The 25891-nt window shown below is 52.8% G+C and overlaps 1 protein-coding gene and 1 long non-coding RNA gene across 24 annotated transcripts in view; one reads left to right on the top strand and one right to left on the bottom strand.

Annotated features, from left to right (window-relative positions):
• Positions 1-25237, top strand: part of Pla2g6 (phospholipase A2, group VI) — a 42158-nt gene extending 16921 nt beyond the window's left edge. For 10 of the 23 annotated variants that reach the window (XM_006521153.4, NM_001199023.1, XM_006521159.4 and 7 more), the window contains 13 exons: positions 2609-2796; positions 4056-4152; positions 4999-5181; positions 5654-5762; positions 6996-7160; positions 8768-8846; positions 12270-12433; positions 14016-14166; positions 21750-21886; positions 22180-22334; positions 23682-23849; positions 24282-24355; positions 24570-25237. In XM_006521153.4, coding sequence (XP_006521216.1) covers positions 2609-2796; positions 4056-4152; positions 4999-5181; positions 5654-5762; positions 6996-7160; positions 8768-8846; positions 12270-12433; positions 14016-14166; positions 21750-21886; positions 22180-22334; positions 23682-23849; positions 24282-24355; positions 24570-24714 — 1815 coding nt within the window. In that variant the 3' untranslated portion in view covers positions 24715-25237. The other 13 variants (XM_017316698.2, NM_001199025.1, NM_016915.4 and 10 more) reach the window with 6 other exon arrangements.
• On the bottom strand, positions 77-2616 carry Gm41358. The gene is made up of 2 exons (XR_875480.2): positions 588-2616; positions 77-507 (listed from the first exon to the last, which is right to left on the bottom strand). It is a non-coding gene; the product is annotated as a predicted gene, 41358 (long non-coding RNA).
• Positions 25238-25891: the final 654 nt, after the last annotated feature.

The raw sequence follows: 25891 nt of genomic DNA, 5'->3' as shown, positions 1-25891 counted from the left end.
GTCTGAACCTAATTCATGGGCACTCAGATTGCCCCAGCGGGTGTAGGTGTTTGCGCAGAGGCACTCCTACAGGCTCCAGATTTTCAAGGCCTACTTTAATAAGGATTTGTACATGCTTTAACCTCCCTTCTAGCCTACCACCTCCCAGAGGTAATGGAAAAGGAAGGTTATTGGGATACAGGGGAAGTTGAGATATTGTTCTTTGGAGCAGATCCAGTCTGCATTGTCAGGATAGCAGCAGTTCAGTTCTTACGAATCAGCGGCAGCAGCTCAACCCACTCGCAAACACCATTCACGAATCAGCAACAGCAGTCAACCCGGAGGAGGCTGCGAGGCTCTGCTGAATGGTGTTTGGAAGCAGCTCCTTGGGGCGATTCCATTCTCCAGTTGTCAGAATACCAGCAGTCCTGACAATCTTAGTATATGTACTGCTGAAGCGAGCATGACACCAGCAGTCCAGTCCTGTGTGTCAGGATAGCAAACGTGAATCAGCAGCAGCGGCACTACCTAGCAGAGACATCGGCACAAGACACAAGTCAGCAGGCGCGATTGGGACCAGCAGGGACTCCAGAAGTTCTCCGCCATACCTCAGTGAAGTGAAGATCAACGAAGACAAAGACACAAGATCCATGAAGCTCACCGCCACTGTCCATCGAGTCCTATGTATACTCCTCCAAACATCACGTGTCCTCCCACGGGTCTTGCTTCAAGAAAACTCCATGTGAATCTATATCAGCTGACATAGCCAGAAACTTCCACTTCACTTTGCCCATCAGCCCAAGTCCAAGGAAGCTGCCAGAACACCACCAGGAGTTTTCTGGTTCGTTTCTTTCTATGATGTCATGACAGGAGATGACCAATAAGGAGTGGCAAGGCATCTGTCTTAGTCAGGGTTTCTATTCCTGCACAAACATCATGACCAAGAAGCAAGTTGGGGAGGAAAGGATTTATTCGGCTTACATTTCCATACTGCTGTTGATCACCAAAGGATGCAGGACTGGAACTCAAGCAGGTCAGAAAGCAGGAGCTGACGCAGAGGCCATGGAGGGATGTTCTTTACTGGCTTGCTTCACCTGGCTTGCTCAGCCTGCTCTCTTATAAAACCCAAGACTACCAGCCCAGAGATGGTCCCACCCACAAGGGGCCTTTCCCCCTTGATCACTCATTGAGAAAATGCCAGTTGGATCTCATGGAGGCATTTCCTCAACTGAAGCTCCTTTCTCTGTGATAACTCCAGCTGTGCCAAGTTGACACAAAACTAGCCAGTACAATTGACCCCTTGTCAACTTGACACACAAAAACATCACTAGTAAGCCTCAACCCTTACAATCTTATTCATCCCCAAGATCTAAATAACTTTAAAAGTCCCACAGCCTTTACATATTCTTAAAATTTCAATTTCTTTAAAATATCCATCTTTTTAAAATCCAAAGTCTTTTTACAATTAAAAGTCTCTTAACTGTGGGCTCCACTAAAACAGTTTCTTCCTTCAAGAGGGAAAATATCAGGGCACAGTCACAATCAAAAGCAAAAGTCAATCTCCAACTGTCCAATGTCTGGGATCCAACTCACGATCTTCTGGGCTCCTCCAAGGGCTTGGGTCACTTATCCAGCCATGCCCTTTGTAGCACACGCATCATCCTCTAGGCTCCAGATGCCTGTACCCCACTGCTGCTGCTGCTGCTCTTGGTGGTCATCTCATGGTACTGGCATCTCCAAAACACTGCATGACCCCTTCAGTCCTGGGCCTTCAATTGCAACTGAGGCTGCACCTTCACCAATGGCCTTCCATGGCCTCTCACAGTACCGAGCCTCAGCTGCTTTGTGTGACCCCTTCATGCCTTCAAAACTAGTACCACCTGGGTGACCCTTACATATTACCAAGTCCCGCTGCAGCAGGAGTACAACCTTGGCCATCTCTGGAACACAGCCTCTTTGTGCTTTCAGAAAACACTTCCCAGAAGATGTCACCTCAATGATGCTGGTCTCTTCTTAATCACCGCTAATTTCTTAGCTCCAGCTAACTAGCATCAATAGTCCCAGTAATGCAAAGTTTTTGCTTTGGTAGTTCTGGTATCTTGTTAATCACAGCTGATTCTTCAGCCCCAGCTAACCAGAACGACAAAATCTTCACAATCCAAAATAGCAATGGCCCTGAAAAGAGTCTTTAATTTTCCCTCTGAAATTTCACACACCAGAGCTCCATCTTCTGCAGTGTTCTCAACATTATCTTCCAAGCTCCTACACGACATCCGACAGAGCTCTTAACAACGGATGGATCTTCAAGCCCAAAGTTCCAAAGTCCTTCCACAGTCCTCCCCAAAACATGGTCAGGTTGTCACAGGAATGCCCCACTCTGCTGGTACCAATTTGTCTTAGTCAGGGTTTCTATTCCTGCACAAACATCATGACCAAGAAGCAAGTTGGGGAGGAAAGGGTTTATTCGGCTTACGCTTTCCCACACCCACACACTGACCCTGCTGGTCAGCCATTCTTACAATCTCCAGAGCAGCCTTTCTCCCCCATGCTCCTCTGTCCTCTCGGAGGCAAATGGCGCCTGGGGCGTTGGAGAAGTGAGCGGCCAGTGCTTATCATGTTGTCCTGTCAGCTCCTAGGGAAGAACGCCTCAGCCGGCCTGAACCAGGTAAACAACCAAGGGCTGACTCCACTGCACCTGGCCTGCAAGATGGGAAAGCAGGAGATGGTGCGCGTCCTGCTGCTCTGTAATGCCCGCTGCAACATCATGGGGCCCGGTGGCTTCCCCATCCACACAGCCATGAAGTTTTCCCAGAAGGGGTAAGCCTCACCACCACATGACCCCCACCTCCTGCAGGGCCAGGGACTAGGCCCTGCTTCCTCAAGCCTCACCAGGTAACCGGCAAGGGTGCAGGGCTGGAGAAAGCGCCTGATGCTGTTATGTGGTGGCTTCACACCAAGTGTTCCGCAAACACTGTGCGAAGAACAGACCCTTTAGAGTTTTGCACTCATGCACCCACCTTCCCGACCATGAGCCCCTTTTCCCCTGCTCTTGAGTCTGCTGCTTGGCAGGTCAGCAGTACTCAGCCCCTGTGCTTGCTAAAGGCCCAAGGATGCCCTGGTGGTCCAAGGCCCTGTGCGTCTAGCACATTGCTTCTTCCCAGCTGGCAGCCCTGCAGGAGGCAGGCACCAGGCTCTGGTCTTAGGGAGTCTAGGGCCACTCCCTAGCTCTGCTGTGAGTTCTCAGTTCCTGGGAAGTCCCCCATTTGTGTTGGAGGAGAATCAGAGAGGTCAAATACAGCAAATGGCTGCCCAGCAGGACCGTCTGGAGTGAGGCAACAAATGGGGTCACTTGGTCTTCTCGCTGGCTCCTGTGCTAAGCTCTGGCCTTGAGAGATATCTGAGAGGAGCCCTGTCCATGGTAGTGGGCAGGGCAGCCTCCAGCCTCCAGCCTCTCCCACACTGCAGGCTACAGTGTTCAGCGGGCACCTCCTCCCCAGCTCTGTGTCTTAGTATGTCTTGATAATAGCTGTCCTCACAGTTAGAGATGGGATCGCAGAGGCTTTGATTTGCATTTCCCTGTGGGTTACTGAGGTTGAACAGTTTGCCATTTCTATGTCTTTAGAGAAATATCTATCTGAATCTACAAAGTGAAGTTCCCATCCATCCCCCGTCCCTCCCTACTTCACCTTTTGAGAGAGGCTTGTGCTTTGTAGTTCAGGCTGATCTGGAATTGGAATCCTCCTGTCTCAGCGCCCTCAACATTGGGATTATAGATATAATACCAGCTATGCCTGACCTCAGTTTTCTATTTTTACCCCAGCATATAGGTTGACTTATTTTGTTGGTCATTTGATTTGTCATTTTTCACTTTAATATAATTTGTTTATATTTGTAGTGTGTGGTTGTGTGTTTGTGTGTATGCATGCAAAATCTAAGAAGCCATTGTCAGGCTAGCTAGTTGGTTGTATTGCAACCTCCCTAATTAGTAGGAAAAGCCCAGAGTCACAGCTAGTGCAATGTCCCCGAGTCACGACTAGTGCAGTGCCCCTCACTGCCCTGCCACGGCCTCTCCGCAGGTGTGCTGAAATGATTATCAGCATGGACAGCAACCAGATCCACAGCAAGGATCCTCGCTACGGAGCCAGCCCACTCCATTGGGCCAAGAACGCCGAGGTAGGCAGGGAAGGTCCAGAGGAGACTCCTGGGAGGAAGGCAGTGGCACCTGGGGACAAGTCTCACAAGCCCAGGAAGAACTGAGGTCCCACCACTGTCCTGCTGCTCACTGGCTGGTGGCCTTGATTTATCTGTGACCGGGGGTCCTGGGAAGTTAGTGAGACTGTGTGGGAAACTGTGCCTCATGGGAAGAAGGTGGTGATGGTAATATGGCCACTGGGCACAGCAGCCCCCAAAGAGCCTGGTGGCCACATAGGCTGAGGTCTCCCCTGACGCTCCTCAGTGGCTCTGTCCTCCCGAGAAGATGTTCAGGTAGCCCAGCTTGGCAACACAGGTGCCACCAACACCCTGGCCATACTTACATGTGACGGGCGAGCAAGCAGGTAAGGCCCCGGCCTCTGTGGGGCACCAGCTTGTTCAGATGTGTTCCTTCACTGCAACATCCATGAGGCAGGCAGTGTGAGGGCTGCGGGGCTGCGGCTGCAGTGAATGAGCCAGGCTCAGGCTGCAGAAGGGCCGCTGGGCTTTGGGCTCAGCACTGTCCTCCCCGATATCTCAGTTTAAAGTGAGCTTGGATACCGTGAAAGACCCTGGAGCACATCCTAGGGATGACCTCAGGAGTCAGTGCTGTGGGGCGGGGTCTAGAGGAGCCTTTGTGGCTCTAGAAAAGGGCCACGAGCTTCTAGACCGGTCTTCACCTAATTGTTACCCAGTTCCTGGGGAGCTGGTGTGTGTGGGTTAAGGTCTAGGGTCACGCCCAGAACTGGGGCTGCCTCTGGACTTCCTTTGCTGATGACTGCTCCGGGAGGCTGCAACCCTGAGTGCCCGCCCTGTCTGTGTCCCCAGATGGCCCGAATGCTGCTGAAGCGGGGCTGTGACGTGGACAGCACTAGCTCCTCAGGGAACACAGCCCTGCATGTGGCGGTGATGCGCAACCGCTTTGACTGTGTCATGGTGCTGCTGACCTACGGGGCTAATGCAGGTGCCCGCGGAGAGCACGGGAACACGCCACTGCACCTGGCCATGTCGGTGAGCCTGCCGCCACATGCCACACGGCCTCATCCCTGGGCCAGCTCTGCTATCTCCCCAGCTGCTCCACGGTAGGGGTGTGGGAGGAGCAAGAGAGGCAGAGCTCGACTCACTCTCCTTTCCCCAGCTGCTACATCAGACATGCCTTCTCCCTGAGCCCAGTACATGGGGCAGCCGCTGGTTTGTTAGGAGACACCACCAGCCCTTGAAGCTTCTGTGGCGTGACAAGACAGCTATATTGGCCACATAGGTCTGATCTTAGGTAGCCAGAAGAGCGTACAGGAGGGACCCTAAGGCTGAAGGACGCAGTCAGCCACATTCAGAACCTGTGGAAGAGCAGAGGGATGCTCTGGAGGTCACTTGTGAGGCTCCCGTCAAGCACCATTCTTGGACAGTCAGGAGGCCCTGTGCGCTAGTTGTAGGTGGGGGTCTCATGATATTGCTTATTTTTCTCACCTTCCATTCCCAACAGAAAGATAACATGGAGATGGTCAAAGCCCTCATTGTATTTGGGGCAGAAGTGGACACCCCAAACGACTTTGGGGAGACTCCTGCATTGATAGCCTCCAAGATCAGCAAGCGTATGTACCCTGCAATCTGGTACCAGAGTTTCAGGGAGGCCGTAGAAGCGAGGAGGGAAGTTCCAACTGTAGATGTCACGCTGGCCCAGCGCTCCAGCTGAGTGGCCAGGAGCATACGCAGCTTGTGAGGAAGGAGGCTTCTTCCCCAAAGACGGGCTCTGCACAGTAGAAGCAGGCCCACCAAGGGCTTGCTGAGCATGGTACTCAAGGCGCGGGTGGGCTGGGACTAGGTCTGCAGCAGCAGAACAAGCAGAGGGTCATTGCATGCGCCTTGCATGTGCACACACGCCGTGCTTCATACATGCTGGAGGCATGCATAGAATCGCATGTGCATTGCTGCCCCGTCTACTATGCTTGGCTTCGCAGTCGCAGGAGGTGGCTTTTCTTTCCAGATGGCCTCTGGAGAGCTTGAAGGAGTATAGGGTTATCTCTGGTGTGGCCCTAATTGTTTGACCCCCCCCCCCTTTCCCAGCAGAGAGCTCAGCCTCACCTCCACTTAAACAACCTAAATAGGACCCGACCCTCCCCTCCCCTCCCCTCCCCTCCCCTTCTCCTCCCCTCCCCTTCCCTTCCCTTCCCTCTTCCCTTCTCCTCCCTCTCCAGCTGTGCTTAGCCGCCCTGGGTTCAGAGCCAGCTCTACAGAAAAGACATAGAGGTCCTGGCAGCCTCCCCTGCTGTCCCTGCACGTAGGGTTAATGCCATTGGCTGGCTCATCCTCCTGGATGTCGAAAGGGACAGCTTTTTTTTTTCTTTTTTTAAAGATTTGTTTATTTATTATATGTAAGTACACTGTAACTGTTTTCAGACACACCAGAAGGCGGCATCAGATCCCATTACAGATGGTTGTGAGCCACCATGTGGTTGCTGGGGATTGAACTCAGGACCTCTGGAAGAGCAGTCAGTGCTCTTACCCGCTGAGCCGTCTCTCCAGCTTTTGTCACTTTTGAGAACTGCAGACCATGGAGTTAGGAACTTTGCATCACAGCTGGTGTAGAAGGAAAGACAGGACCTCTAAAGTCACTGAGCCTGTGACTCTGGCTAGCCCCAGTCCTCAGCCCCTTCCCTGGTGCCAGAGGCAGCTTTAATGTAGCTGACCTGTTAACATGCCAGTCAGGGTAGTTACCCCGCACAGCCAGGTCACCTGCTAGATAGGGACCATGTGCAAGGAGGGTCTCCCTTGATGTTGATGCCATGTCTGCCCTGTGCCATCTCTCCTTCCCAAACCCTGACAAGTGATTACCAGGAAGGCGCTCTTGACTCTGCTGAAAACGGTGGGGGCCGACCACCACTTTCCAATCATCCAGGGGGTCTCCACGGAGCAGGGCTCTGCAGCTGCAACTCACCCCCTCTTCTCTCTGGACAGGACTCAGCCCCCAGCGATCAGCTTAAACAACCTAGGTAGGCTGCTGCTTCCCCTCCCTCCTCCCCAGCTGGGTCTGGGCCTTGAGTCCCAGCAGCCCCCAGTGAAAGGAACAGGGCTTCATGGCTGCAGTAGTTGAAGGGAGGAGAGCCAAGCATTACTACCCAGTGTAGGCAAGACCCACTGATCCCTGATGCCTACCGGGTCACTGGGTGAGGCCCCATGGTCCACCATCCCTAAGAGAGTGCCCTGGACGTGCTCAGGGTGGCCGTTTCCCATGATCCCTCTCAGGTGAGCACTGTCACCTCCTGTGCTTCCCCGGGAGGGAGGTGAGAGGTGAGGGAGGGGTGCTGCCTGGCTACTGGCTTTAACTCTCACTGTTTGGCTCTGTCTAACCTGAGACTTGATCTGCCCTTTGCTGGCTCCTTCGGTTTCCTACAGGCTTTTGAGGTGATTAAGCAGCCAGCGTTTGCCCCCGTGTGTCACCTTAGAGACAGTTCCAGAGTAGATGGGGACCCTGCTCAGGGCCTTCTGTCCTGACCCACTCAGGGACCTAGCATACTCGGAAGTTAGAGTCACCAGACAGAATGAGGCTTAGCCAGCCGGACCTCTCTGACCGTGGAGGGAGAGACCCTCAAGCCCAGCCCCTCCTGCCAAGCCACCCTAGCCAGGCCTAGAAGTCTGGAGGACAGAGAAGCTAAAATCTCATGGCACACCATCTTTCTCTCTCCGTTTCACAGGCAGGCAGTCACTCAAACCAGGCTGGATGGTAGGCCTGGGGTGCGGCGGTGAATGGGTAACGCCTGGGCCTAAGAGACCGCTGAGCCTGCCTTGTCCCACCATAGCTCTAGTCCCTGCCCCCACCCCTTCTTGAGCTGCACACCCAGGCTAGATTCCTTCCCTACACCCATCTGTCCCCGGCACCATCAGCTGCCTTGCTGGTCAGTCTCCTGCTTGTATACCTTGTCTGCATTGTGGCATGTGCTGCTGAGGGAGCCACTGCGGGCACCTGCCTGCCTTGCTGCCTCTAGTCTCCCTGCACGGTGGCCGTCAACCCTGCTATGCGGGGCATGGGGGGTGGGAGGTAGTACACAGAGGAAGACCAGACCAGATGGGGGCAGATGGGAGGATGTGAGCCCAGAGGCATGGAGGACGGTTCTAGACCCGGGACAAGGACGAGGGTGGTCTGTGGGACGAGTGACTGGGATGTTCCCTTCATCGTGGAGTTTGGCCCTGAGTAGTATCCTCATCAATAAAGTCCTTTTGGGGTCTGTGGCATGTGTGGTGGCTGTCAGCAGCATTGCTCTACAGACCATGGGGCACAGCTGGGAGGTCAAGCAGGATCCTAGGAAGGGGATCTGTGGGGATCTGAGAGCTAGCAGGGGAAAGAGAGAGCCCGTCCCAAAGCAGTGGCCTCCCTCATCCCAGCACCCCTTTCTTAGCAGGCCTGGGACACCCTGGTTCAGGTTTATCCAGGGGCTGGAGGCAGATGGGGGAGGGGCAGGAAGTGTGGGTTCAGCCATGGGCAGAGCCCAGCCATGAGGAGATGCACCCCATGGTGTGGCACAGCTCTGTTTCTCTAGAGACCCATGGGGCCTTGGGGAGGGAGCTGCCAGCCTCAGGATGCCCTGCCCTGTTCCCACAGAGCTTCAGGATCTCATGCCCATCTCTCGAGCCCGGAAGCCAGCGTTCATCCTGAGCTCCATGAGGGACGAGAAGCGGAGGTAAGTGGGGTGAGGGACAGAATGGTGTGTGAGACCTGAGGCATCCTCAGCGGGCTCGTCCCTCATCCCCACCTCCTGAGGCATCCTCCTCACAGGCTTGTCCCTCATCCCCACCTCCTGAGGCATCCTCCTCACAGGCTTGTCCCTCATCCCCACCTCCTGAGGCACCCTCAGTGGGCTCGTCCCTCATCCCCACCTCCTGAGGCACCCTCAGTGGGCTCGTCCCTCATCCCCACCTCCTGAGGCATCCTCCTCACAGGCTTGTTCCTCATCCCCACCTCCCGAGGCACCCTCAGCGGGCTCATCCATCATCCCCACCTCCTGAGGCATCCTCAGCAGGCTCGTCCCTCATCCCCACCTCCTGAGGCATCTTCAGCAGGCTCGTCCCTCATCCCCACCTCCTGAGGCATCCTCAGTGGGCTCGTCCCTCATCCCTAACTCCTGAGGCACCTTAGTGGGCTTGTCCCTCATCTGCACCCTGTGCTGAGAGCTCTTCTCCTAGCTGTACACAACCATGGTCGAGACCCAAGTCTTTGGAGCCTGTGACAGCTCCCTGGTGGCAGGTGATGTTCCCTCTGGAGGCCAGCACAGGGCCATGCAGCTGGGATGAGCTTGGGCTCATGGTAGTGTGGTCCCATTATCTTTTCCTTAACTTTGCAGTTTGTAGGGAGAGAGGGATCTGCATCTGCCTCTCTCTGCTGCTGGGTTCCTCACCCACCCTCCTCCCTCACAGTCACTGCTTCCCAGGTGGTGTAGGAGCAGAGTGATGGAGACTGCATCCTCTCATGGTCACTAGAGTCTGCAGGACAAACACCCAGCCATACAGCCTGGACTCTGGGACCAACCCTTGCCTGCATTGAGAGAAAATGCTGAGATAGACACACACACACACACACACACACACACTATCTGTATATCTGTATTACTGTTTTGGTAAACCTCTTGCTCTGCCTCTGTTTTGGACATGGTGTTACAACTTACATGAAGAAAATGAACAGAAGTCAGGAGATGTGCAGGTGTGGGTTTGGCTGGAAACCGGAGTTAGCAAAACTGGCAGAGAATTCTCTTCTGCTGCTAAGGGCTGGACCCCCCCCCCCCCCGCCACAATGGTCTTAATATTCCTGTCAGGATCCTAATTCCTAGGCCCCGGAACCTTTGAACAGTTCCAAGGCTTGCTCTTGAGGTGCAGGCCCCTGTGGCCAGGACTAGGGCTGGCCATCTCCACAGCCTCCCTTTGTTGTCATGTACTGTTGTCCATTTTGGTTCCCCTCTTGTTGGAGGCCTTCCTGGGAGGAACAGTCTTCTCACTTAGCAGATTCCCAGTCTGAGGCCCCAAAAGGTGAGGTGGCAAAGGCTGAGTTAGAGTGAAGGCTCCCCCCAGGCCTCTCAGGGGCGCACACTCACTGCAGGCCCAAAGAGAAGTCACTCCCATCACCAGCCACAGCTGCTGCTCCTGTGGCTCAGAAGCCCAGCTTGGAGGTGTCAGCCACTGGGGCCACAGCCCCCATATTTCCATGGTCACTGCTCACCTATGCCTTGGAGACACACCTACCCCTTTAGCATCCTGGCTCTTGCTTCCACGGTGCCTCCTGCAGCCATACACCATTTCATGTGTTTGTACATGTGCACGCACCTCCACAGAGGCCAAGGCAGAGCAACTGTACCCCAGAGGAGAGGACTAGCCCCTGGCCAGAGGAGGACGAGGAGGTGGACTCTCCAGTAGGTAGGGTGTGCGCGCTGGACCAGCGTCTGAGGAGTTAGGAGATCCTTGAAGGACCCACAGGGGAGTGTGAGCCTCGGCCTCTGGCCGACCTTGCTCTTGCCAGGCCCATCACTGAGTCTTGCTTATTTCTTCAGCCCTTCTGGCCAGGGTTGCCCAGACTCCGATCATCTGTGCCACTGCCCCTGCTGCACTCTGAGTTCACTGAGTAGCCATGTGCCTAGTTCAGAAGACTCCTTCATTGGCCCTCCCTCTCATACCTGTTGGAAGCCAGTGCCGTGCAGAGCCGAGCTGCCCTGTCATGGAGCTTTGTCCAGAGGTGGAGCATGAGCAGATGCTTGCCTCGGAGGGCAGCAGGCAAGGGAGCTTAGCGAAAAAGGAGCTTGTTTCATCTGATAATTCTAGGTTACAGTCCATCACTATGAGAGGTTGAGGCGGGAATTTCAAACTAGTCACATCACATCCGCATTCAAGAGCCCAGAGAAATCCGTGTACCCATGTTCGCTTGCTCGCTTGCTTGCTTGCTCGCTTGTGCTTGGCTTGATTTTCCCACCTGTGTAGAGTTCAGGACCTCCCTGTCTAGGGAATGGCACTGCCCACAGAGGGCTGGCTTCCTCCTCCCTCTACAGATTTGAGCAGCTACCCCAGTGTAGACAGTCTCACGTGGGGATTCTTCTCCAGAGGTTCTCAGTTGTGTCAAACTGACAGTTAAAGCCAACAGTCACATCTGGCTCTCTGGCGACTGGAGAAGGCGGATCCTCTCACAAAAACAAAGACATAACAAAATCATAAAACTGAGGGGAGCCCAGAGTGAGCTTAAAAGGAAGGGTTGAGCATAGACTACAAGTATCCCCAGGGCATGGCCATAAAGGCCTGGCACTTTGCATGTTTTGCCATCTTCAAGACTAGGCTGGACTGGGCAGGCTCTTAACAGGAATGTACAAACTTTTAACATTGAGTCATGGCATTGTCATCTACAGAGGTCATGCACAAGAACCATGTGATGTATTCTAACAACAACAAAATCTCTCTCTCTCTCTCTCTCTCTCTCTCTCTCTCTCTCACACACACACACACACACACACACACACACTCCTTATGCTTTAACTCAGTTTATGATTATATCCATAGAAGTTGGACAAGCCCCCTAGAGTGTGTGACTCAGAGGCCAAGCATGTAACTTTATACCATTGCCCCTAACTTTCCAAGATAATAAGGACAACAGAGAGTAGCTTCCTCAGTGGGGCTCGGACCCATGCAGTGAGCTAATGCTAGCTACCCTTCTCCACAGACTTCCCATCCTTCCTTGATCTCTCTTGAGGAGTGGCCCCTGACCCTGCGGGAAGGAACCAGCCCTTCCTTCTCTTCCCCGTTTACTCCCAACAGACCTTGGGTCAGGCCTGCAGCTGACTTGCTGACCTGCTGTGGTCATAGAGCCCCTGACCCTGTTCCTCACCTCGCTTGTGGCCTTGCTCCCTACCCTCTCCTCACCCCACTCCTCACCCTCTCCTTACCCCAGCCCCCACCCTGGTCTCTGCCTCACCCCATCCTTCCTTTCCCTTTGCACATCTGAAGTTTGCCTGCTAGTAGGCTCGGCGCAGCCTCCGTTGCTCTGTCCGTGTCTGCCTGCCGTGTGCAGCTCAGGGGACTTGGGCGGAGAAAGCCATTGTGACCCTCTTGGCCCATTGCTGTCCTCGCTGCAGTCACGACCACCTGCTCTGCCTGGACGGAGGGGGCGTGAAAGGCCTGGTCATTATCCAGCTTCTCATCGCCATCGAGAAGGCCTCGGGAGTGGCCACCAAGGACCTCTTCGACTGGGTGGCAGGAACCAGCACAGGGGGCATCCTGGCCCTGGCCATTCTGCACAGTGAGCACAGCCTCTGGGGCTTGGTGGGGTTGGGCAGGGCTGGCCAACTGCCCTTCCATGGCAGAGGACAGATCTGGTTTATAGGGTGTTATGGATCCGTGGTCTTCATCTACCTCCTCGTACTCCTAAAAGGCTGTAACACAACCCTGCTGGCTGCTGCCAGTAGAAACGCCTCTCATAGGTAGAATGGGCGTTTGTGGGGTAATGGGGCAGTCAGAGGCTGCCAGAGCCACAGACATTCCTGTGGGAGTCCCAGGCTGCCACCTCACAGGCACCGACCTGCCTCCTTTTGTGTAGCTTTGAAGATATGCAAACACTTGGTTAACTGAGGTTGCCATAGAGGGCCAGCGTTGCCATTCAGGTGGCCTGGCATCTCCTCTGGGGAGTGACTGAGGTGTGTGTTGCTGGCTGATTGGACATTCCTAGCATTGGGCTCAGCTGCATCCTGATAGGCCTTGTTCCTGCACTCCACCTCCCCAAATGGCACCCCTGCCTGGCTGTAGGCCAGATTCTGTAGTTTCTAAAGTATCTGCCAAAATCAGGACTCTGGTGATCCAGAGCCCTGGAGACACCAGAGGAGGGTACCTCCCTCCCTCCACCCTCAGCGCAGACACCCTGAGAGCTCCTGGGCTCTGGGTCTGAGGATGCTAAGCTGAGGCATGGCTTCAGAAAGCTTCTGGTGAGATAGTGGTACAGCCATCAGGGCATCTGCTGGGCCCTGGGATGAGGCCCTGGGGTCAGTCTAGGGGCTTTCAGGAGTATGGGCTCAGCCTGCCCATGGAGCTGTCCAGAGCCATTTCCTGTGGGGCTCTGGAAGAGTCTTCTACCATATTGAAAACTGCAGAGGCGGGGGCGGTCATTAGTGGTGGTTGACTGTCAAATGGTTCATTTGTGTGACAATTGTCACCCTAGTTGTGTAGGGTGAGCACACAGGAATCTGAGGGCCAGAGAGGATCACAATGAACTCAGACTAGAGCCAGGGCTGGGCTCGAAGAGTCGGCCCCACTCTCCCCTGATATCAGAGGCCCTGAGTCCCTTCCAGCCTCCTGTGACAGAACTACCTCAGGACCTGCTCTGCCCACAGGGTATAGGGTGTGCTTCCTGCAGAGTGGCCAGAGGTCCCCGACCGTCTTCAGATTGGAAGAGCTGTGGCAGGAGAGGGAGGAGCTGCCCAGTGCAGCCACACACAGGCACAAGCCCTGCTTCAAGCACCAGGCCCTAGGGAACTTACATGATGGCTGGGCATCTCCTTCCCCATAGCCTGTCTGGCCTGTAGGCTTAGAGGACAGTGCTGTTCTTCTTTTATGATGACGAGGAGCTAGGACCAGCTTTTGTACAACTTTATATCTTCAAGGCCCTTTTTAGAAGAGAATCCTGAAGGGGCTTTCTTTCTGCCTGTATGGGCAGGTTTCATAGAAGGGCCTAGAAGCCTTTCCATTATCCCTTTGGCAGATGGACCCTTCCTCTACCACCTCCTGTGAGTGCTTGCCTGTGCTTTCTGAAGCTGTAGGGACTTAGCATGGTATACTGGGGCCTGCACGTCATCCTGGGGCCGCTCCAGTTCCACGTCTCCTCTTCCCAGGTAAATCCATGGCCTATATGCGTGGTGTGTACTTCCGTATGAAGGACGAGGTGTTTCGGGGCTCACGGCCCTATGAGTCTGGGCCCCTGGAGGAGTTCCTGAAGCGGGAGTTTGGGGAGCACACCAAGATGACAGATGTCAAAAAACCCAAGTAAGCCATACTCTCTCCTCCTGCTCTGCCTAAGTCTGGGGAGCAAAACAGCAGCTCATCCCATGTAGGTGAGGGGCTCCTCCTGAGAACGTGGGGAGACTGTCTGCATGCGTGGGGAGGAGGGGACTGAGAGAGCCGGAGCTGGAGCTTCCTGGAGAAAGTGGGGCTCCTTTCTCCAAGCCAGATGGGTGGCTTTGGCAGGCCTAATGACCTCTTGCCTTTGGTGGGATATTGTCATGGTGGTTTACAGACTTGTACTCATGGACACCATGGGACTAAAGGAGCAGGAAGAATGGCGGGGGCGAGGGGAGAGCAGTACCCAAGAGAGTTGTCCAGGATGAAGCAGTGTTCCAGCCTGCAGTTGGGGCTAGAAAAGGGGTGTGACTCAGAGGATGGGACCTTGTTTTTTTAAAACAGGGTTTCTCTGTATTGCCCTGGTTGTCCTGGAACTCACTTTGTAGACCAGGCTGGCCTCAAACTCAGAAATCCACCTGCCTCTGTCTCCCGAGTGCTGGGATTAAAGGTGTGGGCCACCATGCCCGGCTAGAAGACCTATCTTAAATAAGAGAGTAGAACATTGAAGTCTCCACTATTATTATCTCAGGACCTATGTGCTCTTTTTATGTCTTTTAAAAAATATTTATTTATTTATTATATGTAAGTACACTATAGTGTGTCTTCAGACACTCCAGAAGAGAGCATCAGATTTTGTTATGGATGGTTGTGAGCCACCATGTGGTTGCTGGGATTTGAACTCAGGACCTTTGGAAGAGCAGTCGGTGCTCTTTAACCACTGAGCCAGCTCACCAGCCCCTCTTTTTATATCTTTTAACATTTGTTTTATGCAACTGGGGGCTCTAATATTTGACCCATAAGTACTAACAATCGTACCTTCCTCTTATTAATATGTAGTATCTCTTCTTATCACTTCTAATTAGTTCCGGTTTGATTTCCTTTGTTGATAGAAGGGTAACCACCCCTGCTGATTTACACATCCATTTTCTCAGTAATGTGTTTCCCATCTTTTGATATTAAGTTTTGGAGTATTTTTACTGGCTAAGTTGCTTTCTTAGTGACTGCATATAGTTGGTTCTTGTTTTGGTTTGGTTTTGTTTGTTTCTTGAGTCAGGGCAGTCCTAGAACTCACTCTGTAGACCAGGCCGGCCTCAAACACAGAGTTCTAACTGCCCCTGACTCCCAAGTGTTGGGATTAAAGGTGAGCCACTACACCTGGCTGGTCCTTGTTTTTGATCTAGTCCATCAGTCTGTATGTCCATCAGTCTGTCTGATTTCAGTGATGCTTCGGGGCCACTTACGTTTCAGGTTACTATAGGAAGGGGCTTTGCTGTTTCCTGTAAGTTTGTTTGGTGGTGTTCTGTCTTTCTGCATTACTGATATTTCTTTTCCTTCCCTGTGTCAGTTCTGAGAGTCTGCTGAGTTGCTCTGTTGAACACAGCTGTTTCTTTCCCAAGTCTGGTGTGTTAATCTGTAATGAGGCCACCTTTCATCTTCCTCTAAATTCAAGAGCAAGATGAGGATGTCCCATCTCCTGTCCCCTCTCCTTTCCCCTCTCCTACAGCAACTAGACAAGAGAACAACATAAAAGGGAAAACAATAGGAAGGGAAGAAGTCACACTCTCCCTATTTACAGACAACACAATTCTTTACTTAAAAGCCCCCTCTGAGTCTACTGGAAAGAGAACTCTTGGACTCAATAAACACAGTAAAGTTGCAAGATACAAAATCAATTAAAAAATAGTAGCCTTTATTTATACAAACAATGCGATCTCAGAGAAAGAAATTAGGAGAAATGTTCTATCCAGAATAACTCCAAAAAAATCAAGTATTTAGGAATATATCTAATCAAAGATGTGAAAGATGCTTACAATGAAAATTTAAAGATAATGAAAAAGGAAAGCACAGAAGATTCTAGGTGGAAGAAAGACATTCCATACTCTTGGATTGGGGGACCTCATTTGTGAAAATGTCCAACTACCAAACTTAACTTATAAACTTAATGCAACCTCCCAGAATTCCAGCATCAACTCAACAGGTTTAGAAAAGGCAACATGAGAATTTGTATGGAGTCACAGAAGACCACGGATAGTCACAGCAGCTGTAGGGAATGAGGACCCTACTGGAGGTTGGACAGTGCCTGAAATTGTGCTATAGAGCTACAGTGACAAAGGCAGCCTGGTGTGCTGTAAAAGTAAGCAGGAAGACCAGTGGAGCAGAATAGAGGACCCAGAAATAAACAGCACGCTATTTTATTTTTGACAAAAGTGGCAAAAACATATATTGGGGAAAAAAAGCCTGTCAGTGCACGCTACTGGAAAAAGTGGCTATCCACCTGCAGGATGGAATTAGATTCTTTCATCTTCTACAAAAGTCCACCCAAGGTGGGCCAAGTACCTCCACTTAAAACTTGAAATACTGAATCTTCTGGCAGAAAACACAGGGGATACCCTTCAAGATACTGGGGTTGGTGAGAACTTTCTGAACAGAACACCAACAGCACAGGGACAAGCCCCAAGTGTCAGCAGATGGGACTGCAGGAAAATACAGTTTCTGTACGGGGGGTGGGGGGTGGGGGGGGGGTGGGGGGGGTGGGGGGGGGTGGGGAGACGGTGTGGAGAGCAGCCAGTCCGCAGGATGGAAGAGAACCTTTACCGCTGTCCTAGCTTCTCATCTGTGTTGAGGAGACACAATGACCAAGGCAACTTATAAAAGAAAGCATTTGATGCCTGTATAGTTGGAGAGAGTGCAGTCCATGACCGTCATGGCAGGAAGCACGGTGGCAGGCAGGCAGGCAGGCAGGCAGGCAGGCATGGTGCTAGAGCAGTAGCTGAGAGCTGAGAGCTCAGGCTGACTTTGACCCCTGACCTTCCAGTGCTGAGATTTCAGGCCTGCAGGATTTCGAAGCTTTGAGGTGCTGGGAGTTGAAGTAGATCTTCGGGCACATGAGGCAAGCACTCTACTGACTGAACTACACACCCAGCCATTTTTTCTGTATTTTAAAGTCATCTTTAAAAAACAAAAAGCAAAACATCTGCACAGGACTAATATTTCTAAAAATTTGAGATGATCTAGTGTGACAAAGCATGCTTGGAAACCCTGACTTTAGAAGCCCTGAGGTTAGTGTTTGTTGATTCTCTTGAAGACTCCCACTGTGGCCCATTTGAGGCTACCAACAGTTTGACCAGCTTGCAAAATCTGACAGTTTGGTTTTTGTAAAGGAGATTAATTTTTCTTATTTTAGTATGTGTGTTGCTGCACCACTGAGTGAGCACAGGAGTCCCAGCATGCACTGCAGCTACAGCATCTCCTGGAGCCAGAGATCTGCAGTGTGAGCTCTCAACATGGGCTGCAGGGAACCAGTCAGGTCCTCCACAAGAACAGCAAATGCTTGTAACCACTAAGCTGTCCCTCCAGCCCTAATTTTTTATTTTTATTTTTTATTTTTTTTGTTTTTCAAGACAGGGTTTCTCTGTATAGCCCAGGCTATCCTGGAACTCACTCTGTAGACCAGGCTGGCCTCGAACTCAGAAATCCGCCTGCCTCTGCCTCCCAAATGCTGGGATTAAAGGTGTGCGCCACCGCTGCCCAGCACTCCAGCTCTAATTTAAAGTAGCTCTTCTAAGTCATCACGAGCAGACTATCCAGCCCACCACAGTGTGTGCACATGTGTGTGTTCATGTGTATGTGTATACATGCGTCTATATGTGCACATATATGTGTGCCTGTGTGTACTTGAATGTATACATGTATGTATGTGTGTGCCTGTGTGTACTTGAATGTATACATGTATGTATGTGTGTGCCTGTGTGTACTTGAATGTATGCATGTATGTATGTGTGTGCCTGTGTGTACTTGAATGTATACATGTATGTATGTGTGTGCCTGTGTGTATATACACGTGTGTACCGTTTCCTTGCATTCCATTCCATGCAGAGACGGAAGTCCTCTCAGACCTCTAACCCTGATCATTTCTTCGGCTTGGAGGACAGTCTCTGGACTTTGTTAGGGAGCTCTGCTGATGGTAAATCCACCACCAGAAAAATCATTTAGAAGTAAGTTTGCTTCACATCTTCATCTGAGAAGAGTTTTATTTTACTCTTAATCTTTCTGGCTATCAAATTCTAACGTGGTGATTTTCTGGGAACATGTGACACCACGTGGCTGCCTGGTAGTGTGTGTTGTCACGTCCTAATTCCAGGTCTGTAACCGGTCTCTTCTGTCTAGATTGTGCTTGTCTGCTTGCTGTTGCTGCTCAGCCTCAGAATGCAACATGCGCAGTCATGGATTCTTCCGCTGCCAGTGTGTGCCAGCGTCTTCTTTGGTCCTGAGTCATCTCTGGCTTTCCTCTCTGCTAATCCATCCCCCACCCCCACCCCACCCCACCATGCGTGATTCCTCCGTACATGAAGTTAAACCCATACTTGCCTCCTCCAGATCTTTTAACTTCTCTTGCATTTTCTCTTTTTCAGTTTTTAATATTTCATTGAGAGGGGGAGAACACATACGGGTCAGAGGATCTTTTTAGTACTCTCCTTCTGCAACATTGGTTCTTAGGGTTGCGCTCAGCTGCCAGGGCTTGCTTCAAACACCTTTACCTGCTGAGCCCACCAGCCAGCCCTCTCTTGAATTTTCTACCATTTTTTCCCCTTTTCTCTCACCTTTTTTTTTTTTCCAAGACAGGGTTTCTCTGTGTAGCCCTGGCTGTCCTGGAACTCACTCTGTAGACCAGGCTGGCCTTGTACTCAAAAATCTGCCTGCCTCTGCCTCCCGAGTGCTGGGATTAAAGGTGTGCACCACTGTGGCTGGCTTTCTACCATCTGGTCTCTTTGTGTTGCAGTCTGAATAATTTCTTACCTGTTTTCCAGACTAGTAATTCACTCTGTTGCTTTGTTATTTAACCTGTGTTAATTTAACAAACAAACTCATATATGTGTACATATGGTTATGTATATTTACTCCCCAAGAAACACTCTTTGGTCCTTGAGGTCCTTCCATATAAACTCCTGTCCCCTGGAAAATATCACGAGGCTGGCACTCTAGTCACTGCTCAGAGGGAGAGCACTTTTGTAGTACGCTCCCAGCATCGTAAACACACACACACACAAGTGCGAGCACGCACACCCTGTACACGTGCTCTGGCTTGTGTCACTGAACTCCAGTCCCAGCCCTTGCGGTGACTGCTCCTGTAAGCCTCTTCCTTTTTATATGTGAATTGCATCTGCTGCCTGTCATAGTGGAATCTTTGACACTCAGATTGGCTGCCCTTCCTGCAGAGGGCTCTGTGCCTCCATCCCCAGCACTTTCTCCCTAAATAGTTGCCAGGAAAACTTCAGGACTTTCTCCAGATGATGTGGACACGGTGGGCCATCCAGCAGGGCTGCACATCTTCAGGGTCCTTTCCTTTCTTGTTCTACCCCAGGGCTCTGCTCCCTGTAACCTCCAGGGGTGAGGAAGGTGCCGGTTGGGCCTGGGAAGATGGCTCAGGAGTTAAGAGCATTTCCTGGCCTTGTGGAGGACCCAGATTTGATTCCCAGAACCCACAGCAGCTCACAACCATGTATAACAGCAGTCCCTGCAATCTGATGCCCTCTTATTCTCTGCAGACACTGCCAAGTTTTTAAACAAAGGGGCATGTTTGTGTCTGGCCTGTTTCTATCCTGAGAGTGTTAGCCCTTGGAGCCCCAGTATGGAAAGAGCCTCCCATTGGATCCTCATCTTTGGTTGATATCCTGTCCTGTCAGGTGGCCCATGCTCTTAAACAATATTTACTTTTTCATTGTGGATGTGGATGTGTACCCATGTGTGTGGGTGCTCTCAGAGACCAGAAGTCATAAATTCCCTGGGGCTGGAGCTTCAGGCAATTATGAGTCGTCTCAAGGGGTCCTCTGTAAAAGCAGGACGCACTTACCCACTGAGCCATCTTTCAGCTTTTAAGATTAAACCAGTGGGCTATAGTGTTCTTCATGTAATTTGTTGTTGTTGTTTTTTTTTTGTTTTTGTTTTTTGTTTTGGGGGGGGGGGAGTTCGAGACAGGGTTTCTCTGTGTAGCCCTGGCTGTCCTGGAACTCACTCTGTAGACCAGGCTGGCCTCGAACTCAGAAATCCACCTGCCTCTGCCTCCCGAGTGCTGGGATTAAAGGCGTGCGCCACCACGCCTGGCTTTCTTCATGTAATTTTAAGTCTGAAATAATGACATTTTTAACTTTTACAGTCATCAAAGCTCAACGTCAATGATAAAGGCTATTGAGAGGACTCAAAAGCATCGTGGCTTATGCCTTTAATCCCAGCACTCAAGAGGCAGAGGCTGGCAGATCTCTGAGTTCAAGGACACCCTGGTCTACAGAATGAGTTCCAGACTATCCAGGGTGCCACGGAGAAACCTTGTCTCAAAAAAAACAAAACAACATCAACAAAAGATTAACTGGGTCTGGGGGTCTGGGGGATGACCCAGTGGTTAGAGCACTAGCCGGTCTTCCAGAGGACCCAGATTCTCATCATTCGCTGACATGTGCATTCGGCTGCTGTTCCAGTTAGAACTAGCTACACAAGGTGGCTGGCTGATGCTCACAGTAATCAGAGCTGTGCAAAGATCTGAACACACACTAATTCTCAAGGCTCTGTGCTCAGGCTCTTTGTGTCACCGGATTAGGAGGGACCTTCTTTATGTTGTTACTTTGTGTGTGTGAGTGTTTTCTGCATGTATGTCTGTGCATACATACAGACCTGGTGCCTGCAGAGGCCAGAAGAGGGCACCAGATTTTCTGGGACTACAATTACAGATGATTCTGAGCCATCCTATGGGTTCTGAAAATTGAACTCAGGTCCTCTGAAAGAACAGAAAATTTCTAGACTTCTGAGCCTTCTCTGGGGCATTGTCGTGTGTGCATATGCGCATGTGACTTTTTAATGGGCTCTTGAAAGGGTAGAAAGAAGCCATAAAAGGAAGGTGTCAAAGTTCACAGTGGGAAGCACACCCCGACACCCCCCCCCCCAGACCCCAGACCCCGCCTGCTGGAGCTGCAGTCTGCCCAATGCTCCCAGGGACAGGGTTGGTCTCCACTTAGGTGAGTAGTTAGATCTAGTGTTTTGTTTTTAAATAATGCAGCATCCTGAAGGCACTGCCCCAAATCTTACTTTTCCTTACAAACCCTGCTTCTTGGCACTCAGGCCCCCCAGTAAGTGCCACCTCGGTTTTTCTTCGGTGGCATGGCACCCTCAGAGTAAGGTACCACAGCCTTCTAGCAGCTGCCTTGCTGCTGGGCAGTGATGTTTTCCTGACCATGGATGTTAATAAAGGGTGCTGCCATCGGTGGCTCTGTGCAGCCTGGTTCTTGCCCTGGTAACCTCCTGGGCTGAGTTTCCAGAATGGGGTTATAGGATAGAAGGGAATGACTGTCAGTAGATAGGAAAGAGTTGGCCAATTTCCCTTCAGGAAGCTGCCCAGGTCTATGGAGGTGCCTGGGTGAGGCCAGCCAGGAGGAGCCCATTTAAAACAGGGCCTAGGGCCTGAGCCTGCTGAAGAGATGATGGGTGGTTGGACCATCTCTCCCCGCTTGCTTCTACAGGGTGATGCTGACAGGGACACTGTCTGACCGGCAGCCAGCAGAGCTCCACCTATTCCGGAATTACGATGCTCCCGAAGCCGTTCGAGAGCCCCGCTGCAACCAAAACATTAACCTGAAGCCACCGACTCAGCCTGCAGGTCAGAGCTGAGCGCGTGTGCTGGGGGGGAGGGCTGGAGGAAGTTGTGGGGGATGGAGAGTCACAGACAAGGCACAGGATGCCCTCCCCGCCCATGTCACTGCCCTGGCCTTAGGTGGCTAAGGACAGGTGTCATTGAAGCCTGTCCACAGTGACACACCACCTTTCATCAGGATAGCAAGACCCTGCAGCAAGGCCTTGTGGGTCCTGACTCCCCTTCTTCCTGTGCTCTCCTACCCAGCCTGAGATCTGAAGGGATAGGCCTTATGTCATTGTCCCCTTCCCCACCCCTAGACCAACTGGTATGGCGTGCAGCCCGGAGCAGTGGGGCAGCCCCAACCTATTTCCGGCCCAATGGACGCTTCCTGGATGGAGGGCTGCTGGCCAACAACCCCACACTGGATGCCATGACTGAAATCCATGAGTACAATCAGGACATGATCCGCAAGGTGAGAGCCTTCTCAGGTCATGGCCTGGACATGACCACACACTGCAGATGAGAACAGTTTTGGTGTGTGCCTTCACCTATTCAACACTCCTGGAGGGTCTGATGGGCAGAGTCCGTGCTAGGAGAATTTTGAGGCCCCATGCATGCTGAGTACAGAGAAGTCTGAGATGAGTGGCCAGCGGCTGCTGTTAGTACAGGCTGTGTACCTGATGCTACCCAGCCGGGACACACCCTTGCCCTGCAGAGCTTACGTTCCTACTTGAAGACTCTATACACACAACAGTCCTGGGCATGTCAGGTCTGAGAGCGCACCCTGCGGAGGCAGGAGGGGGAGAGTCTGTGTGAAAGGGTTGAGAACTGGTGAAGGGCTCCTGAGTTTGGAACTATCCTGAGGCCTCTGGGTGCAAGACAGTGCAGAGGCAGGGAGTCAAGGACAGGCAGTGGCCCTCACCCAAGTCGTCAGAGCAGGGTGACAAGGCCCACGTGCCAAGGGAGGTGATCTGACCCTGCCTCAGCTTTCCAATCTTCAGCTAGTGACAGTGCTTGTCTTGATGCCCTGGGGACTCAGGGGGCTGTTGCCTGTGCCATACTTGGAAGGCATCTGTCTAGGTGTGCATTGCTGGCTTCCCCAGTCCAGTCATGGGGAACCGAGATGCACCTTTGGTAGGTAGGGTGGGCATCCTGAAGGAGTTCTAGCAGCCTCAGACATGTCCAGTCTAAGTGGGAGCCTGTTAAGGATGAGGGCTGGGGTTCCCAAGTGAGGGCGAATCCCATCAAGGTCACCCAGCAAATTGGCAGCAGAGCTGGTCTAAGGCCACCCCTAGTCAGCTCAGCCTCAGCACCTAGTCCCTGCCGTGTGGCCCAGCAGGCCCTCTTCTGTCCCGGGAAGTGGTTGTGATGCCCACTCCAGCTCCCACAGGGAGCAGCTGCAGGACCTGGCCAGGATGGAACCTGGGTCTGCTCCTGCTGCTCCTGCTGCTCCTGCTGCTCCTGCTGCTCCTGCTGCTCCTGCTCCTGCTGCTGCTGCTGCTCCTGCTGCTCCTGCTGTTCCTGCTGCTGCTGCTGCTCCTGCTGCTCCTGCTGCTCCTGCTGCTCCTGCTGCTCCTGCTGCTGCTGCTGCTCCTGCTGCTCCTGCTGCTGCTGCTGCTCCTGCTGCTCCTGCTGCTCCTGCTGCTCCTGCTGCTGCTCCTGTTGTTCCTGCTCCTGCTCCTGCTCCTACTCCCTCTCCTACTCCCGCTCCAGGGTCTTATCTGTCCCTCACAGCCCTCTGCCCAGCCTCGGTCCTGTTCTGACTCCTATCCCTACCTGTGGGAAGTCCTCTCTGACCACCCTTTCTTGCTCATCCCAGGGCCAGGGCAACAAGGTGAAGAAACTCTCCATAGTCGTTTCTCTGGGGACAGGAAAGTCCCCTCAAGTGCCTGTAACCTGTGTAGATGTCTTTCGTCCCAGCAACCCTTGGGAACTGGCCAAAACTGTTTTTGGAGCCAAGGAACTGGGCAAGATGGTCGTGGACTGTGTGAGTTGGAATTCTTCCCCGGGGCCTCCACTACTGGCCAAGGTCCCCCCCACACTGCCATGTATACCCCTGTCAGCCAGCTTTGGGAGACAGTCCAGCCTCGGTCTCTGGGCTGACAGATCCTACAGTGGAACCCCAGTGCGGGTTTCTAGTATTCTTTGACCACAGATTCCTTACTGCATGCAGCTATATAAAAGGCCAGAATGCAAATGGACAAAATCTAGAAGAGGGAGGGAGGGGCAGCCTCTGTCACAGCCCTAACTCAGCTACTCAGTGATCCTAGATGGACTCTGCACAGCTAGTCCAGCCACTGGGGCCCAGAGAGGGGGACTTACACAAAGTCACTCTGCTAATGAATGCCTAGGACCCAGAGCCCAGAGGGTGGGTAGTAGGGCATTGTAGCCTGGTCTTACTGAGACTGCTTCCCACCAGTGCACAGATCCAGATGGGCGGGCTGTGGATCGGGCCCGGGCCTGGTGCGAGATGGTCGGCATCCAGTACTTCAGGTGAGGTTCAGGGCTCGCCTGACTCTACCCAGGTGAGACCCACCAACCCTCATGTCACCGACAGAGGTCCGTGCCCCACCATGACCCAATGAGACTCAGAGACACACACCTGCCAGCCATTGATGTGGTCTTCCGTTCCCCAGCCCAAACTCCTGTTCACATCCAGGCTGGTGTGGCTAATTCTGGGTGACCCTCTGCTCCTTTCTCCCAACAGACTGAACCCCCAGCTAGGGTCCGACATCATGCTGGACGAGGTCAGTGATGCAGTGCTGGTCAACGCCCTCTGGGAGACCGAGGTCTACATCTATGAGCACCGAGAGGAGTTCCAGAAGCTTGTCCAGCTGCTGCTGTCTCCCTGAGCTCCCGGGGCCTGCCAGCACACTGAGGGCCAAGCTGGGCCTGGCAGCTCCATGTCCATCTGACACTAGGACTCAGAGCACAAACCGGTTCCCACGAGGCACCTCTCCTGGTCCATCTGCACTTTACTACTCGAGGCTGAAAGCCCAGAGTTCCCCTCAGCCCCTTTCCCTGACTATGAAGGACAACTGACTCCATCAAGGACCCCACATATCAGAGATCAACACTACGGTGCCAGTGGTCCCAGGCTCCCTGGCCACTGCTGCTCACCCCTTCTGCCCACCCCCTGATGTCAGGGACTAGAGAAAAGGGGTTCCACCCTATCCTAGTGGAATCCAGGCTAATGGCATCCAGCGCCATTCGACTTTGCCCCTCGCACCTGCCAGCCTCTCCACCCTGCCGCCACCGCACTAGGAGCCCTCCTAGCTCCCAAAGGTCAACCCTGTGCATGTGCTCTTCTCTGGAAGGAGAGTGGGGAGGGGCTCAGGGCCACCTCAACTGTGAAATAAACGGGTTTACACTCAAGTTCATTGTACAGTGTGTGCCATTGTGTGAATGTGCTCTGTCCCCAACCCTGCTCCAGCAGACATGGCCTGATGATATAACAAGCCAATAGAGAAGCAGGGTTAGTGCCAGGTCTGTCTGACCAGGGAGATCTAGGGGGCCCCTGGAGCTGGGCAGTGAGAGACGAGGCCACACTCCTGCCCCAAGTCTGGGGGACACATGCTCACATCATCCTCACTGCCATCTGGAGCAACGACTCAGTGGTCAGGTACTTGCCCAGCATGCGTGAGGTCCTGGGTTCCGTTCCTAGCACAGGGAGGGCTGAGAGGGAGCTAGGTGGACAGGGTCCCCTTCAAGGTGTTGGGTCCCAAGCAGAGGTGAGGCCTGTCAGTGCAGACATGTCTTCCATGTGGGTTTACCTCCAGGGTGCTTTGGCTTGCTCTGGCAGGAGGCGGTGTGTTCCAGACCTGTAGGGTGGGCAGGGCCATATAGGACAGAGGACAGGACAGGGGGCTCCCAGGCGTGGGGCCTTGGGTAGGAGGCGACCTGGGAAAGCAGCTTACCTGCACTTGCCCACCAGTCCACGCCCAGAGGGTAAATAATTGAGGGGCAGGTCACAGGAGCCTGCCTGCGTCACAGGATGCCTTTCCCGCAGGGTCTGGTTACGCCCCAGAT

The sequence above is a fragment of the Mus musculus genome, chromosome 15 (assembly GCF_000001635.26).
Source record: "Mus musculus strain C57BL/6J chromosome 15, GRCm38.p6 C57BL/6J".
Taxonomy (NCBI): Eukaryota; Metazoa; Chordata; class Mammalia; order Rodentia; family Muridae; genus Mus; species Mus musculus.
The sequence above is the reverse complement of the archived record's forward strand: the minus strand, read 5'-3'. Positions and strand labels throughout refer to the sequence as shown.